Source organism: Carcharodon carcharias, chromosome 4 (assembly GCF_017639515.1).
Source record: "Carcharodon carcharias isolate sCarCar2 chromosome 4, sCarCar2.pri, whole genome shotgun sequence".
Taxonomy (NCBI): Eukaryota; Metazoa; Chordata; class Chondrichthyes; order Lamniformes; family Lamnidae; genus Carcharodon; species Carcharodon carcharias.
The window spans coordinates 200,730,528-200,746,437 of NC_054470.1; the positions used below are offsets into that span (position 1 = coordinate 200,730,528).

Consider the following 15,910-nt stretch of genomic DNA (forward strand, 5'->3'; position numbering starts at 1 on the left):
ATTGCCTTGTCCTTTCTGTTTAACTTTCCAAATCTCTCTTGACTTGAACCCTCGACCTCACCCCCGCCCCCACTATTAAAGCCCTCTCTACAAGCCTGGTTATACAATACGCCAGTACATTTGTCCCCACACAGTTCAGCTAAAGGCCACCCCAAAGGTACAGCTCCCTCCTTCTCCTAATATCAACTGATGTGGCTCAGTGTCAAACTCTGCTTATAATGTTTATACAAAGCTCCTTAGGACTTGTTAATTACATTAAAAGTAATACATTATTACAAATTGCTGGCGTTCAACCACTAACCCTGGAAGTGAATTCCACAATCTCACAAACTCTGTTAAGAAATTTCTCTTCCCCTAAATCTCTTAGGTTGGAAACAGTCTGCTTTTGTCTAGCCTGTATAACCCTTTGATAATTTTAAACACTTACATCATGCCATTCCTTCATCATATTTTCTACATAATTATATGTTTTCTTACTAAGTAACGTCTTAGTGACTCTGTGTTTTACTCTCTCTAAAGCCTTTAAAGGGGAAGAAGAAACACCAAACAGGACACTACTCAGTAATTGCTGCTGATGAGGGAGTATGTTGTGTGAGGACAGGGAAGGATTGAGAAAGAAATAGGGTAATACGTTTCGTGAGGAAGAATGAGGAAAGATAGTACAAGCTAAATGGTATGCTTTTAAAGGGGGTGCAAGAACTAAGGGATCTGGGAGCGATCGTACACAACATTTTGAAGATAGCAGGATAGATTAACAAAGCAATTAATAAATCATATGTGATCCTGAACTTTATAAACAAAGCATAGAATGCAAAAGCCTAGAAGTTATGCTTAATCTATATAAAACAGTAGCTCAGAAACAACTGGAGTATTCTGTCAAATTCTAGGCACCATAGACTTTCGAGGGGGTAGAGAAGAAATTTCCTAAAGTAGTTCCAGAGATGAGGGATTACAATTGCATGGGTGGACTGAAAAAGATGGGGCTGTCCTTCTTTGAGCAGAGAAGGCTAAGAGGAAACTTTATAGCGATATTTAAAATAATGAAGGATTTAGGTATCACAGAATCACACAGAATCACAGTGCAGAAGGGCCCTTCGGCCCATCGAGTCTGCACCGACAAGTCAGAAACACCTGACCTACCTACCTAATCCCATTTACCAGCACTTGGCCCATAGCCTTGAATATTATGACATGCCAAGTGCTCATCCAGGTACTTTTTAAAGTATGTGAGGCAACCCGCCTCCACCACCCTCCCAGGCAGCGCATTCCACACCGTCACCACCCTCTGGGTAAAAAAGTTGTTCCTCACATCCCCCCTAAACCTCCTGCCCCTCACCTTGAACTTAAGTCCCCTTCTGACTGACCCTTCAACTAAGGGGAACAGCTGCTCCCTATCCACCCTGTCCATGCCCCTCATAATCTTGTACACCTCGATCAGGTCGCCCCTCAGTCTTTTCTGCTCCTACGAAAACAACCCAAGTTTATCCAACCTCTCTTCATAACTTAAATGTTTCATCCCAGGAAACATCCTGGTGAATCTCCTCTGCACCCCACACCCCCTCCCAGCGCAATCACATCCCTCCTACAATGCGGCGACCAGAACTGCACACAGCACTCCTGCTGTGCCCCCACTAAGGTTCTATACAATTCTAACATAAAGAGTAAATATGACTGGAGGGTCGACAAACAGAAGGCACAGATTAAAGGTTATGGACAAAAGAACTGGAGGTGACAGGAAGAAAATCATTTTATAATGCAATTTTTAGAATTTGGAATGGACTGCCTGCTGTGATAGGGGAAATGAATTCAAAAGGGTATTGGATAAATACTTGAAGACTGTCAGTAAAGTCATGTGGTCAATCTGCTCACATTCTCTTAAAGGTGTATTGCACCTCAGATTACCACATCCCTCCCCCTTAACTCGAAAGTACAATTTACAATCTTTACAATATATCAGTTATTTACATAAGTAAGCTATTTATAAATTCAGTCTCTCTGGAGGCTTCTCCAAGCCTGTCATAGTTCTAAGACTTCGGATGATTTATCTGAGGCCTCCCTCTCAAGAGTCATCTATCCACTAGGCTCTCCAGTAGGAACCTGAAAGTTTGTTTCTTTGACTTAGGCTCAGCAGATCCTACAGGCACTTCCAAGCAAAGTGGAGTTCCTTCCACTTGTGGTGTAGACTCCAACGGGAATGCTTGGCACATCCTTTCTTATAGATCTGTTTCTCTTTTCCTGAGGTGATCTATGTGTCTCTTAATTATCCAACCTTCGACTGTTATGTGATAGGAAAGGGGTCCTGTCACAGCACTAACTTCACCTGATAGCCATTTGGCCCCATCTCCAAAATTCTTTGCAAAAAACTGTGTCTCCAACAGTGAAGCTTCTTCCATGACTATAGTAATCGTGTCCATTTTTCTGGACCGCCTGACCTCACTCAACCTTGCCCCCTAAATTAGGTCTTATAAGACTCAAACGTGTCCTGAGACATCTCTTCATCACTAACTCTACAGGGGCAATATCAATGGTCGTGTGTGGCGTAGTCCTATTGCTGAATAGGAAATGGGATAATCTAATTGCAATAGAGTCTCCATCCAGTTTTTTCATTCCGGACTTGAAGGTCTGGGCTGCCATCGCGGCCAAACCATTGGACGCAGGGCAGTATGGTGAGGTCTTAACATGTGTTATACCATTGAGACTTGTAAATATTTGGAATACCCCACTGGTGAATGCCGTTCCATTATCAGACACTATTAGCTCTGGTAACCCGTATATCACAAAACTCTAACGCCATCTGTCTATGGTGGCAGCAGATGTAGGTGATCTCACCTCGTATACATCCATCCACTTCAAGTGAGCATCTATAATCAAGAGGAACACTGCACCCAAAAAGGTCCCATGTAGTCAACGTGGAGTTGGACTCATTACCTTCCTGGCCATTCCCAGGAATGCAATGGAGCAGGAGGAGACAATTTCTGTACTTGTTGGCACTGTATGCAGCTCTTGACTAAGTTTTTGATTTCTGTATCCATCCCTAGCCACCGTAAGTAGCTGCGCACCAACATTTTCATTCTAAGAATTCCAGAGTGAGCCCTATGCAATTTGGTCAATAATGGCTTTCTTACTCTCAGAGGCACAATGACTCTCGTTCCCCAAAATAAGATGCTATGCTGGCAAGTGAGCTCATATCTCCTATTAAAATAGGCCTTCATTTCGTCAGACTTTGGCTCATTAGACCATCCCTGTAAAACTTGTTCACTTACGTGAGACAAATCTGGATCACGGTCTGTCCACTCTCTTATTTGTTTGGCATGTACTAGCGACGAATCCAGAAACTTTAATAACAAGACAAGTTCTTGAGGAATTGGGACATTCATATTACTGTCTTTTAGAAGTAATCAGCTCAGTGTGTCGGCATTTTCAATCTGGCTTCCTGGCTGGTGGATAAAAGTATGAAAGCAGCTAGAATTAGTGCCCACCTTTGGATGCGTGCAGAGGCAATTGGAGGTATTGCCTTATCTTCCCCGAACAAGCCTAGCTTCTGGTCGGATACAATGGTAAAATGGTGACCACGGATGTATTAGTAGAACTTCTTAATGCCAAATACAATGGATAAGCCTTCTTTCTCTATTTGTGACTATCATCGTTCCGCAACACTTGAGTGTTCTTGAGATGTAACCAACAGGCCATTCAGAGCCATCTACCATCCAGTAGGAGAGTAAGGGGATGCATTGCAGGTCAAAATTAATTCTTTCTTTGAGTCGAAATGTATCAACAGGGCCGATGAATGTAGCAACTGCCTTACTGTCGTAAAAGCCTGTGGTTATGGAGCTTGCCAAGTCCATCTGTGGTTTTTCTTGAGCAAACCCTATAATGGGGCCAGTGCTGTTGACAAATTTGGGAGAAAAACGGCCATGATAGTTAATCATTCCCAAGAAGGACTTGAGTTCTATGGCGTTTCTCAGTGTTGGCACCTCAGGAATAGCTCTCAGCTTATCTTCTACTGGGTGAAGGCCCTGCGAGTCGACCCAATGACCGAGGTAGACCACTTCTTTTGCTTGGAAGATACACTTTTCTCTTTTCAAACATACCCTGGCTTGTGAGAAATGCTTTAATACCTCTTCCACTTTGTTCTTCATCAGTTAGTCCTGTTACTAGGACATCATCGAGATAAACCACAACATGGAGCAAACCTTGAACTGAATTTTCCGTTGAAAAATGGCACAAGCCAATGAGACTCCAAAGGGTAACTGGATATATTGTTATAACCCCTGATGTTGATAGTCACAAAATTCCAAGAGGCCTTTTCTTGCATGACCTGCTGGTAAGTGTGGCTTATGTCAAGCTCCATATATGTGGTTCTCCCTGCCAGCTTGGAGTACAATTCATCAATTTTCATTACTGGATGCCTGTCAAGTCTGGCCACATTGTTAATGGTCAACTTGCATATTCACGCACTCTGGTCAGGCTTTAGTACAGGAACTATGAGTGCAGCCCATTTGGAAAATTGTACAGGTTATAAGACTCCAAACCTTTCTATCCTGTCTAATTCAACATCAACTTTTTCTCGAAATGCCATAGGGGACTGGCCTCACCTTCAAGAATCTGGGGGTTGCCCCAGGATCCACGTGTATTTTAGCTTGCAGCCTTTGAATCTTCCCAAGCTCTTCCCTGAGAATCTGGGCATATTTCTGTAGTAATTCTTGCAGGTCTTTCATTCTGAGTTGAAAAATCTCGGTCCACTCCAACTTTATTTCCTTAAGCCAGTTCTGACCAAGGAGACTTGGACCCTCCCCTGCTACCACTATCAGGAGTAAATTAACAAACTGATTTCCGTCATGCCTGGAACCTTGCATATACCTCTTACTCGTATGTCTTCACCAATATACGTCTTTAATTTAGCATCTTAATGAGTAGTCTCCTCCATCCAGGTTATTGAACGTATGTTCCCCTATAACTGTCATGGATGTCCCTCATGTATTCACCTCCATTCAGATGGGTTTCCCATTGACTTCCACTGTCACATAGATTGGCTCTGTTTTACCCATTTTTAAGTTGTGTGGTGAGTAAATATCTGACTCTGTTTCTTCTAGTTCCTCGCTTATGTGGATTTCACAATTTCTACCTTTCTGCTTAAAGTCTTAATCTGTCTTTACAATATCACATAATGTGCCCATTATGATGGCAGTAGAAACACTTGATTCTTTTAAATTGTCATTTGCTTGCAGGCTCTCTGGTTCCATTTCTGCCATTATTATAGTGGGTTTTCTCTGTTAAACTCTGTTAATTGTGGCTGTTTCCCACCTTTCCACGGAGCCCTGCCCTTTTGCACCATTTGTAACCAGTGCTTCCCCACCCCCCCTCCCCTGACGTGAAGGATGGTGCCATTTTGTGTTCCCTTGAATGCTACTGGATCCCTGACTGCACTCTCTGTTGCGAGCGCCAACTCCAGCACCTTATATAGAAACATAGAAACTAGGAGCCGGAATAGGCCATTCATTATGATCATGGCTGATCATCCAACTTAATAGCCTGCTCCCGTTTTCTCCCCATTTCTTTTGATCCCTTTCACCCCAAAAGCTATATCTAACTCCTTCTTCAAAACATACAATGTTTTGGCCTCAACTACTTTCTGTGGTAACGAATTCCACAGGCTCACCATTCTCTGGGTGAAGAAATTTCTCCTCATCTCAGTCCTAAATGGTCTACCCCCTATCAGGCTGTAACCCCTGGTTCTGGATTCCCCCAACATCGGGAACATCCTTCCTGCATCTACCCTGTCTCGTCCTGTTAGAATTTTATAGGTTTCTATGAGATACCCCCTCATTCTTCTGAACTCCAGCGAATATAATCCTAACCGACTCAATCTCTCCTTATATGTCAGTCCCGCCATCCCAGGAATCAGTCGGGTAAACCTTCGCTGCACTCCCTCTATAGCAAGTACATCCTTCCTCAGATAAGGAGACCAAAACTGCAAATAATATTCCAGGTGTGGTCTCACCAAGGCCCTGTACAATTACAGCAAGACATCCCTGTTCCTGTACTCCAATCCTCTGGCTATGAAGGCCAACATACCATTTGCTTTCTTTACCACCTGCATGCTTACCTTCAGCGAATGGTGTACAAGGACACCAAGGTCTCGTTGCATATTCCCCTCTCTCAATATATAGCTATTCAGATAATAATCTGCCTTCCTGTTTTTGCTACTAAAGTGGATAACCCCACATTTATCCACATTATACTGCATCTGCCATGCATTTGCCCACTCATTCAGCTTGTCCAAATCACACTGAAGCATCTCTGCATCCTCCTCACAGCTCACCCTCCCACCCAGCTTTGTGTCATCTGCAAATTTGGAGACATTACATTTAGTTCCCTCATCTAAATCATTAATATATATTGTGAATAGCTGGGGTCCCAGCACCGATCCCTGTGGTACCCCACCAGTCGCTGCCTACCATTTGGAAAAAGATCCGTTTATTCCTACTCTTTGTTTCCTGTCTGCCAATCAGTTTTGTATCCATCTCAAGACACTGTCCCCGATCCCATGCGCTTTAATTTTACATGCCAATCTCTTATGTGACTTTGTCAAAAGCGTTCTGAAAGTCCAAATAAACCCCCCCCCACCCCACCTCATCAACTCTACTAGTTACACCCTCAAAAAAATCCAGTAGATTTGTCAAGCATGATTTCCCTTTTGTAAACCCATGCTGACTATGTCTGAGTCTGCCACTGTTTTCCAAGTGCTCAGCTATTAAATCTTTTATAATGCTTGAATGCTGAAGTCTAAATTCATTTCTGACAACAACTTTTTTCGAATGGCGTCTTCATTAATCTCACATACTAATTGTTCTCTTACTATGTCATTAATCGATGTCTTGAATTCACAGTGCTCTGTCAGTCATTTTAAGGCAGCTACATAGCAAGTGACTGTCTCTGCAGGGGCACAACACCTTGAATTAAATTTAAAATGCTGCATTGTTACCGAGGCTTTTGGCTGAAGGTGGCTTTTCACAACATTCACCAACTCATCAAAGCTCTTGGACTCTGGGGCATTGGGTGCTGTTAGGCTACGAATTAGGCCATATGTTTTACTGCCAAATGTCAATAAGAAGACAGCTCGTCTCTTCTCCTCTCCCGACATGTCATTGGCCAATAAGAAGAATGCAAGGCGTTCAACATAATGTGACCAGTCATCAGTGGTCTGATTAAACGATTCGATACTGTCAAACTATGGCATGCTGGAGGAAGATAACTCTGGCAACTATGATGAAGGCTGTACTTCGAATTGCCTTGCAAGGTACAGCTGATTTACTTCTGTTTAATTTCTGTGGCTTTCGTTGAATTCGTCGACTGGTCATGTTTTGCCTCATCGCCAGTTGTTATGTTCTTTCTATCGGGTTACTTTGCTCAGCAAACATGGTTGCACGCCTATCTTCCGATGAGTGACTCGGTAAACAAGATACTGCAGATGCAGAGACCAATATAAGATGAAGCACATGCTGTTTATTAACATAAGTCACAGAGCACTAACACAATGTGTGCTTCTCCAACCAGACCCTATTCTAAATTACTGATTAACATTGTAACCCACACTATGCAGCAATTAGGAAATACAATCATGTGGTCTACTCACATTCTCTTAAAGGTGTATTGCACCTCAGATTACACAGGGACTAACTGGACATTGCTTTTCAAAGGAGTCAGCGCAGACTAAATGGGCCAAATGGCCTTTTTCAGCACTGTACTTTTCAATGATTTTACTTGTTTTTTCTGCCAGCTGAGATCAAGGAGAGGAGAGAGAGAGAAAGAGCAAAAAGTGGTCTCAATTTATGGGAGGAGATAATATGTTCCAAGTTTCCATGGTTACCAGATTCAACAAGTAACTATGGTCTTAACTGCAAAACTTTAGGCAGATTAATTTGTGTAGTTGGTGAATTTCTCTTTTATAAATTTAAAGAACGTCTTACTTTACAAGTCTCCCAGTGAGTGTAACTACTTCCCGGTTCTCATTGTTGGTGACAAGCCTCCTGACTCCAGTCAGAGTACAGAGCATTGCATGAAACACTGGGAGTTGGGAGTGGGTTTTTCTGCTTTAATCAATGGTTGCACTGCCATCCAAATGATTAGTGACAGTATTGCAAAACCTATAAAAGTCAGTGTAGTCATCATCTGTTTGTTCTAGCAGTTAAAGGAAAAGAATGAGGTAACCAACATTTTGTTTATACTGTTGGTTCCTGCTAATCTCCTAATGCTTTGCCAAGAAATGTCATGCTTGGATCAAGGCATCAAGGAACAGCAGATACCAGCTAGTCAATTTACAACTGTTTGCAGCATAGCCCATTCTGTTGTTCATTCATCAATTCAAGCAGAACCAAAACAACAGGGAACACTAAACATGAAATGAAGCTGACTCATAAAGAGATTAGGTCTCACAAAATTGCTTCAAAGTCACATTTGGCAGTGAGTTGACTGTTTTTTGTTTTGCTGCTGAGTGTCAAATAGAAGATATTTAGATTGGGAATGATTGGGAAGGCATTTGTATTTTTATACCTTTCCCCACAGGATTCAAGGTAAAGGATTTGTATAAAATGGAAATGAGTGAGAAGAGATTTGATCTGTTGGGTCTTTATATAGTGGGAATAAGTAGGAAACGTTTGGTCCTTTGGGGTTTTACAGCATGGGAATAAATGAGAAGGAGATTAATCCATTGGGATTTCATAGAGTAGAATCAATGGTGACATGAGGAAATACTTTTTTTTAAACGCAGAGAGTGGTTAGGATCTGGAAACTACTGCCCAAGTGTGGTGGAGGTAGATTCAATCATACTTTCAAAAAGTAATTGGATAAATATCCGAAGAAAAAAAATGTTGCAGGGCTACAGGGAAAAAGTCGGGAGTGGGACTTGCTAAGTTGCCCTTGCAGAGAACTAGCATGGACACAACAGGCCAAATGATCTCCTTCTGTGCTGTAACCACTGTATGACCCTATGGGTTAAATTTTCACTTTAGGGGAGGGAAACAGGAGCCGGGACTGTTTCCAGGTCCCGAACCTGCCCTCGGGTGGGTGGGGGGAGGAGGGGGAACAGCCACTGTCTGGGATTTTGACCTAGGACCATCATTAATTAGCATGGAGACAGGTTCCCTCTCCAATCGAGGGTGGTGGGCAGGCTTTTGAAGCTGGAGCTTTCCAGTCTCAGAGGAGCAGTTGGCTGCAGTAAGGGGTAAGTAACTGAGTGGGTGTCTGAACAAAAAAATGTCCCTTCACCAACCTTTTAAAAAATTTAACAAAAACAGTACTGCTGGTTAGGTCACTTGATGCCAGGACACGTGGGCAAAGCATGCCACTTTCAAAAACATTTCCTCTGACATGTCTTCCTTCTTCCTTAACTGAGGTTTTCCATCCACAGTGGTTGACAGGGCTCTCAATCGTGTGCGGCCCATCTCCCACGCATCCGCCCTCACACCTTCCTCTCCCTCCCAGAACCATGATAGGGTCCCCCTTGTCCTCACTTATCACCTCACCAGTCTCCGCATTCAAAGGATCATCCTCCGCCATTTCCGCCAACTCCAGCATGATGCCACCAACAAACACATCTTCCCTTCACCCCCTTGGCGGCGTTCCGCAGGGATTGTTCCCTCCGGGACACCCTGGTCCACTCCTCCATCACCCCCTACACCTCAACCCCTCCCACAGCACCTTCCCATGCAACCACAGAAGGTGCAACACCTGCCCCTTTCCTTCCCCCCTCCTCACCATCCAAGGGCCCAAACACTCCTTTCAAGTGAAGCAACATTTCACTTACACTTCCCTCAATTTAGTCTCCATCATTCGCTGCTCCCAATGCGGTTTCCTCTACATTGGAGAGACCAAACGCAGACTGGGTGACCACTATGCAGAACACATTCGGTCTGTCGGCAAGCATGACCCAGACCTCCCTGTTGCTTGCCATTTCAACACTCCAACACTCCTTGGTTTGCTGCATTGTTCCAGTGAAGCTCAACGCAAACTGGAGGAACAGCACCTCATCTTCCGACTAGGCACTTTACAGCCTTCCGGAATGAATATTGAGTTCAACAATTTTAGATCATGAACTCTCTCCTCCATCCCCACCCCCTTTCCGATCCCCCTTTTCTCCAATAATTTATATAGATTTTTCTTTTCCCGCCTATTTCCAGTATTTTTAAATGTATTTCCATCCATTGTTTTATCTTTGCCTTTTAGCCTATTTTGATCCCTTCCAACCACCCCACCCCCACTAGGGCTATCGGTACCTTTATTATCACATTCCTTAGATAATATCACCAGCTTCAACACCTCTTTGTCCTTTTGTCTGTGACATCTTTTGGTTATCTCCACCTATCCCTGGCCCTCTATCCAGCTCTACTTGTCCCACCCCTCCTTAAACCAGCTTATATTTCACCTCTTTTCTATTTTTCCTTAGTTCTGTTAAAGAGTCATACGGACTCGAAACGTTAACTGTGTTCCTCTCCGCAGATGCTGTCAGAACTGCTGAGTTTTTCCAGGCATTTTTGTTTTTGTTATACCAAAAAATGAGATGGCAACCCAGTGAAGCTACAACACAAGACTGCTTCATGTCAAATAGCATAAGCAGCAAGTGATAGACAGAGCTAAGCAATTCCACAACCAAAGGATCAGATATAAGCTCTGGAGTCCTGCCACATCCAGTCATGAATGATGGTGGACAATTACCAACTCAATTAAACAAAGAACTCTAGCCAAACTGGAGTCAATGGGAATCAGTGGGGAAAGGTCCCCGCTGGTTGGAGTCATACCTAGTACAAAGGAAGTTAGTTGCGATTGTTGAAGGTCAATCATCTCAGTTCCAGGACATCACTGCAGGGTAATGTCTTAGGCCCAGCTATCTTCAGCTGCTTCATCAATGACCTTCCTTCCATCATAAGGCCAGAAGTAGGGATGTTCGCTGATGATTGCACAATGTTCAGCATCATTTGTGACTCCTCATTGACTGACGCAGTCCATGTCCAAATACAGCAAGACCTGGACAATCTCCAGCTTGGGCTGATAAGTGGCAAGTAACATTCCCACCGCACAAGTGCCAGGCAATGACCGTATCCAACAAGAGAGAATCTAACCATTGCCCCTTACAATTCAAATGCATTGCCATCGCTGAATCCTCCACTATCAACATCCTGAGAGTTACCATTGACCAGAAACTGAAACAGACTAGCCATATAAATATGGCTACAGGAGCAGGTCAGAGGCTAGGAATCCTGCGGCAAGTGGCTCACCTCCTGTCTCCCCAAAGCCTGTCCACCATATATAAGGTACAAGTCAGGAGTGTGATGGAATTCTCTCCACTTGCCTGGATGAGTGCAGCTCCATCAACACTCAAGAAGCTTGACATCATCCAGGACAAAACAGCCAGCTTGATTGGCATCCACAAACATTCATTCCCTCCACCACCGACGCACAGTGGCAGCAGTGTGTGCTATCTACAAGATTCACTGCAGAAATTCACCAAGGCTCCTTAGAATCTTCCAAATCCACAACCGCTACCATCTTACAGGATAAGGGCATCAGATACGTGGGAACACCACCAACTGGAAGTTCCCCTCCAAGCCACTCACTATTCTGACTTGGAAATATATCACTGTTCCATTATTGTCCCTGGGTCAAAGTCCTGAATTCTCTCGCTAATAGCTCTGTGGTTATATCTACACCGCATAGACTGCAGCAGTTCAAGAAGGCAGCTCACCACCACCTCCTCAAGGGCAAAATTAGGGATGGACAATAAATGCTGACAAGGTGGACATGGAAAGGATGTTTCCTCTTTTGGGTGAGTGCAAAACTAGGGGACACTGTTTCAAAATTAGGGGTTGCCTAGAAATGAGGAGAATTTTTTTTTCTCAGAGGGTTGTGTGGCTTTGGATCTCTCTGCCTCTGAAGGCTTTGGAGGCAGAGTCATTGAATATTTTTAAGGCAGAGGTAGGTGGATTCTTATTAGGCAAGGGAATCAAAGGTTATCAGAGGTAGCTGGGAATGTGGAATTGGAAACAGAAAAAGATCAGCCATGATCTTGTTGAATGGCAGAGCAAGCTTGAGGGGCGAATGGCCCACTTCTGCTCCTATTTCTTATATTCATATGGACCAAGGGTCGGGAAGCCAAGGACCAGGGATCCAAGGGGCAGGGCTGGGGGAGCTGAGGGCCCAGGAAAGGAGTTGCGCTGGAGCAGAGCTGCTGGAGACTGGGGTACAAGGCAGCAGCTGCAGGGTCCACTGGTGTCTGGGCAAGTGAGTGACTGGAGACTGTGTGAGAGTGTGCGAGGGGGGGTGGTGGGAGATTGTGTAAGTTGGGGTAGGAGAATGTGAGATGGGGGAGTGAGAGAATGTGAGATGGGGGAGTGAGAGAGTGTGAGATGGGGGAGTGAGAGAGTGTGAGATGGGGGAGTGAGAGAATGTGAAATGGGGGAGTGAAAGAGTGTGAGATGGGGGGTGAAAGAATGTGAGATGGGGAGTGTGAGAGTGTGAGATGGGAGGTGAGAGAGTGTGAGATGGGGAGTGTGAGATGGAGAGTGAGAGAGTGTGAGATGGGAGTTGAGAGAGTGTGAGATGGAGGAGTGAGAGTGTGAGATGGAGGAGTGAGAGTGTGAGATGGGGAGTGAGAGAGTGAGATGGGGGGTGAGAGAGTGGAGAGTGTGAGGGTGGGTGAGGGAGTGTGAGATGGGGAGTGAGAGAGTATGAGATGGAGGGTGCAAGAATGTGAGATGGGGGTGAGAGAGTGTGAGATGGGGGGTGAAAGAATGTGAGATGGGGAGTGTGAGAGTGTGAGATGGGAGGTGAGAGAGTGTGAGATGGGGAGTGTGAGATGGAGAGTGAGAGAGTGTGAGATGGGAGGTGAGAGAGTGTGAGATGGAGGAGTGAGAGTGTGAGATGGGGAGAGAGAGTGAGATGGGGGGTGAGAGAGTGGAGAGTGTGAGGGTGGGTGAGGGAGTGTGAGATGGGGAGTGAGAGAGTATGAGATGGAGGGTGCAAGAATGTGAGATGGGGGTGAGAGAGTGTGAAGGCAGGTGAGAGAGCGTGGGGGCAGGTGAGAGAGTGTGGGGGGGTTGAGAGAGTGTGGGGGGTTGAGAGAGTATGGGAGGGTGACAGAGTGTGAGGGGGGTGACAGAGTGTGAGGGGAGGTGAGAGCGTGTGATAGGGTGTGAGTGTGGCATGGGTGAGGAAGTGTGCATGAGGGGAGTATGTTTGTGGGGGCAGAGTGTGTCCATAAGTCTGGCTCATTCCCAGTTCTCATTCACCCTCACCCACACGCACTTTCATTCACACTCAGTGGGTGAGGGTGAGTGAGTGAACATCCGAGACTGTGAGTGAGCTGGACACACACACTCTCACCCTATCACATTCTAATACTCATCTTTATTACTCAATTTTTTTTTTGCTCAGCATATTTTTTTTCATAGCTGGTTTTGTTTGAAAGTCATGTTTAATGTTGTGGAAAATTTTATCTTTCCGAAATTTACACATCGGCCTCTTGAGTGAGAAAAATTTTGAAATGTGGTCCCCCATGGGTAAAGGTTGCACATATCCATTCAATATCATGCCAAAGCTGGTGAACTGCAATAGGATAGGCGGATTGAGAGGCCACAGGTGCAATAAGTTAAAATTGACCCCACTGAGTGCTTAAGCATTGCTGTCAAATCTGCTTTTCAAAATCAAATAGGGTCTAGGATGGTTTCAGGGAACTTATCACAAAGACAAACACCACACTGAAGGTAAATTGAAATGCACAGCTGATGGAATACTGTGATGAGGCAACAAGGGAGTGATGGGTTTTGGGTAAGTGGTCAAATTAACATTTAAAAGTTACGTTCTCTTTTTGTTTAGTTTGCTAAAGTCCTCAAAGGCACCAATACTTGGTAAAGGCAAAAAAGATGAGAAAGATCACAAAAAAACCAAGAAGATGGAGAAGGAGGAAAAAGAATTCAGGAAAAAATTTAAAGTAAGTTTTAAACTTGATTGAATTATTTAGAGCTTGTTAATTTTAACATAACTCACCCAGCAGAAAGCTGAAGAGTTCAGTCAGGCATCCATCCCAATGGAGCATAAAATCAGGCAGTGTATAAAATGAGCAGCTTTTACCCTGCTTTGGTTTAGGTTAAAATTACCCCTGAATGTCTAATCTACATGAAAAGTGTCTATGCTTTTGAAGTACAGTACAGAATCATAGAATGATACAGCACAGAAGGCCATTCAGCCCAGCATGCCAATGCTGGTTCTTTGAAAGAGGTATCCAATTAGTGCCAATCCTCTGCTCTTTCTCTAGCCCTGCAGATTTTTGAGTATTCATCAAATCCCCTTTTGAAAGTTATTATTGAATCTGCTTTCACTACCCTTTCAGACAATGCATTCCAGATAGAAATATAAGAAACATACTCCCACTCCCTCCCCATACCCATTGATTCTTTTAGAGTCCAGAAATCTATCCATTTCCTTCTAAAACATATTCAGTGATTTGGCCTCCACAGCCTTCTGGGGTAGAAAATTCCATAGGATCAGCACCCTCTGAGTGAAGAAATTTCTCCTCATCTCAGTCCCAAATGGCCTACCCAATATCTAAGATTGTGACCCCTTGTTCTAGATGCCCCCAGCCAAAGGTAATATTATCCCTACATCCAGTCTGTCCAGCCCTGTCAGATTTTTATACGCTTCAACGAGATCCCTTCTCATTCTTCTAAACTCCAGTGAACACAGGCCTGGTCAACCCAATCTCTCCTCATACAACAATCCTGCCATCCCAGGAATCAGTGTGGTGAACCTTCGCTGTACTTGCTGTATGACAAGTATATCCTTTCTTAGGTAAGGAGACCAAACTGCACGCTATACTCCCAAGTGTGGTCGCGCCAGTACAGCTGCAGTAAGACAATTTTGCTCCTGTACTCAAATGCCCTCGCACTGAAGACCAACATACTATTTGCTGCACTCGAATGCTGGCTTTCAGTGATTGGTGTACAAGCACACCCAGGCCCTTTTGTACATCAACATTTCCCAATCTGTCACCATTTAAATAATACTCTGCCATTCTGTTTTTCCTACCAAAGTGGATAACTTCACATTTATCTATGCTGTACAGCATCTGTAATGTATTTGTGCACTTACTCAACTTGTCTAAATTGCCTTGTAGCCTCTTAACATCCTCTTCACCACTCACATTCTCACTAAGTTTCAGCAAATTTAGAAATATTACATAGGATTTCCCCATCCAAATCATTGATATATATTGTGAATAGCTGGGGTCCAAGCACTGACCCCTGCTTTACTCCACTAGTCACTGCCTGCCACTCCAAAAAAGATGCATTTATTCCTACAATAAAAGCAAAATACTGCGGATACTGGAAATCTGAAGCAAAAACAGAAAATGCTGGAAAAACTCAGCAGGTCTAACAGCATCTGTGAAGGAAAAAAACAGAGTTAACGTTTCGAGTCCTTAGAGTCATAAGGACTCGAAACATTAACTCTTTTTTTCTCCGCAGATGCTGTTAGACCTGCTGAGTTCTTCTAGCATTTTCTGTTTTTGTTTGCATTTATTCCTACTCTCTGGGCAGGATTTTCCCGTCGGCAAGCAGGGGGTGGGGCCGCTCACCGACACATAAAATGATGCACAGTGATGTGGGGCGGAACGCCCGACATCATCGCGCCCCATTTAAATTTTCAGGTAGGCGGGGGCTCAGCAAAATCAGCTGTGCGCCCATCGACCTGTCAATGGCCAATTGAGGCCATTGACAGAGTCATTAAACTAATTAATGGACTTGCCCGTCCAACCTTAAGGTTGGCGGGCAGGCCAGGAGCCCTGGCGGGGATTTAAAAAAGCATGAAACCTCATCCACAGGCGGGATGAGGTTTCATGTAGGTTTTAAAGAATTTAATT

At 44.2% G+C, this 15,910-nt stretch overlaps 1 protein-coding gene across 4 annotated transcripts in view; it reads left to right on the top strand.

Moving 5' to 3' along the window:
- The window catches only part of LOC121277472 (FYN-binding protein 1), a 205,771-nt gene that overhangs the window by 168,165 nt on the left and 21,696 nt on the right, over window positions 1-15,910 (top strand). For all 4 annotated transcript variants that reach the window (XM_041187001.1, XM_041187002.1, XM_041187004.1 and 1 more), the window contains one exon: window positions 13,870-13,984. In XM_041187001.1, coding sequence (XP_041042935.1) covers window positions 13,870-13,984 — 115 coding nt within the window. The remainder of the gene's footprint in view (window positions 1-13,869; window positions 13,985-15,910) is intronic.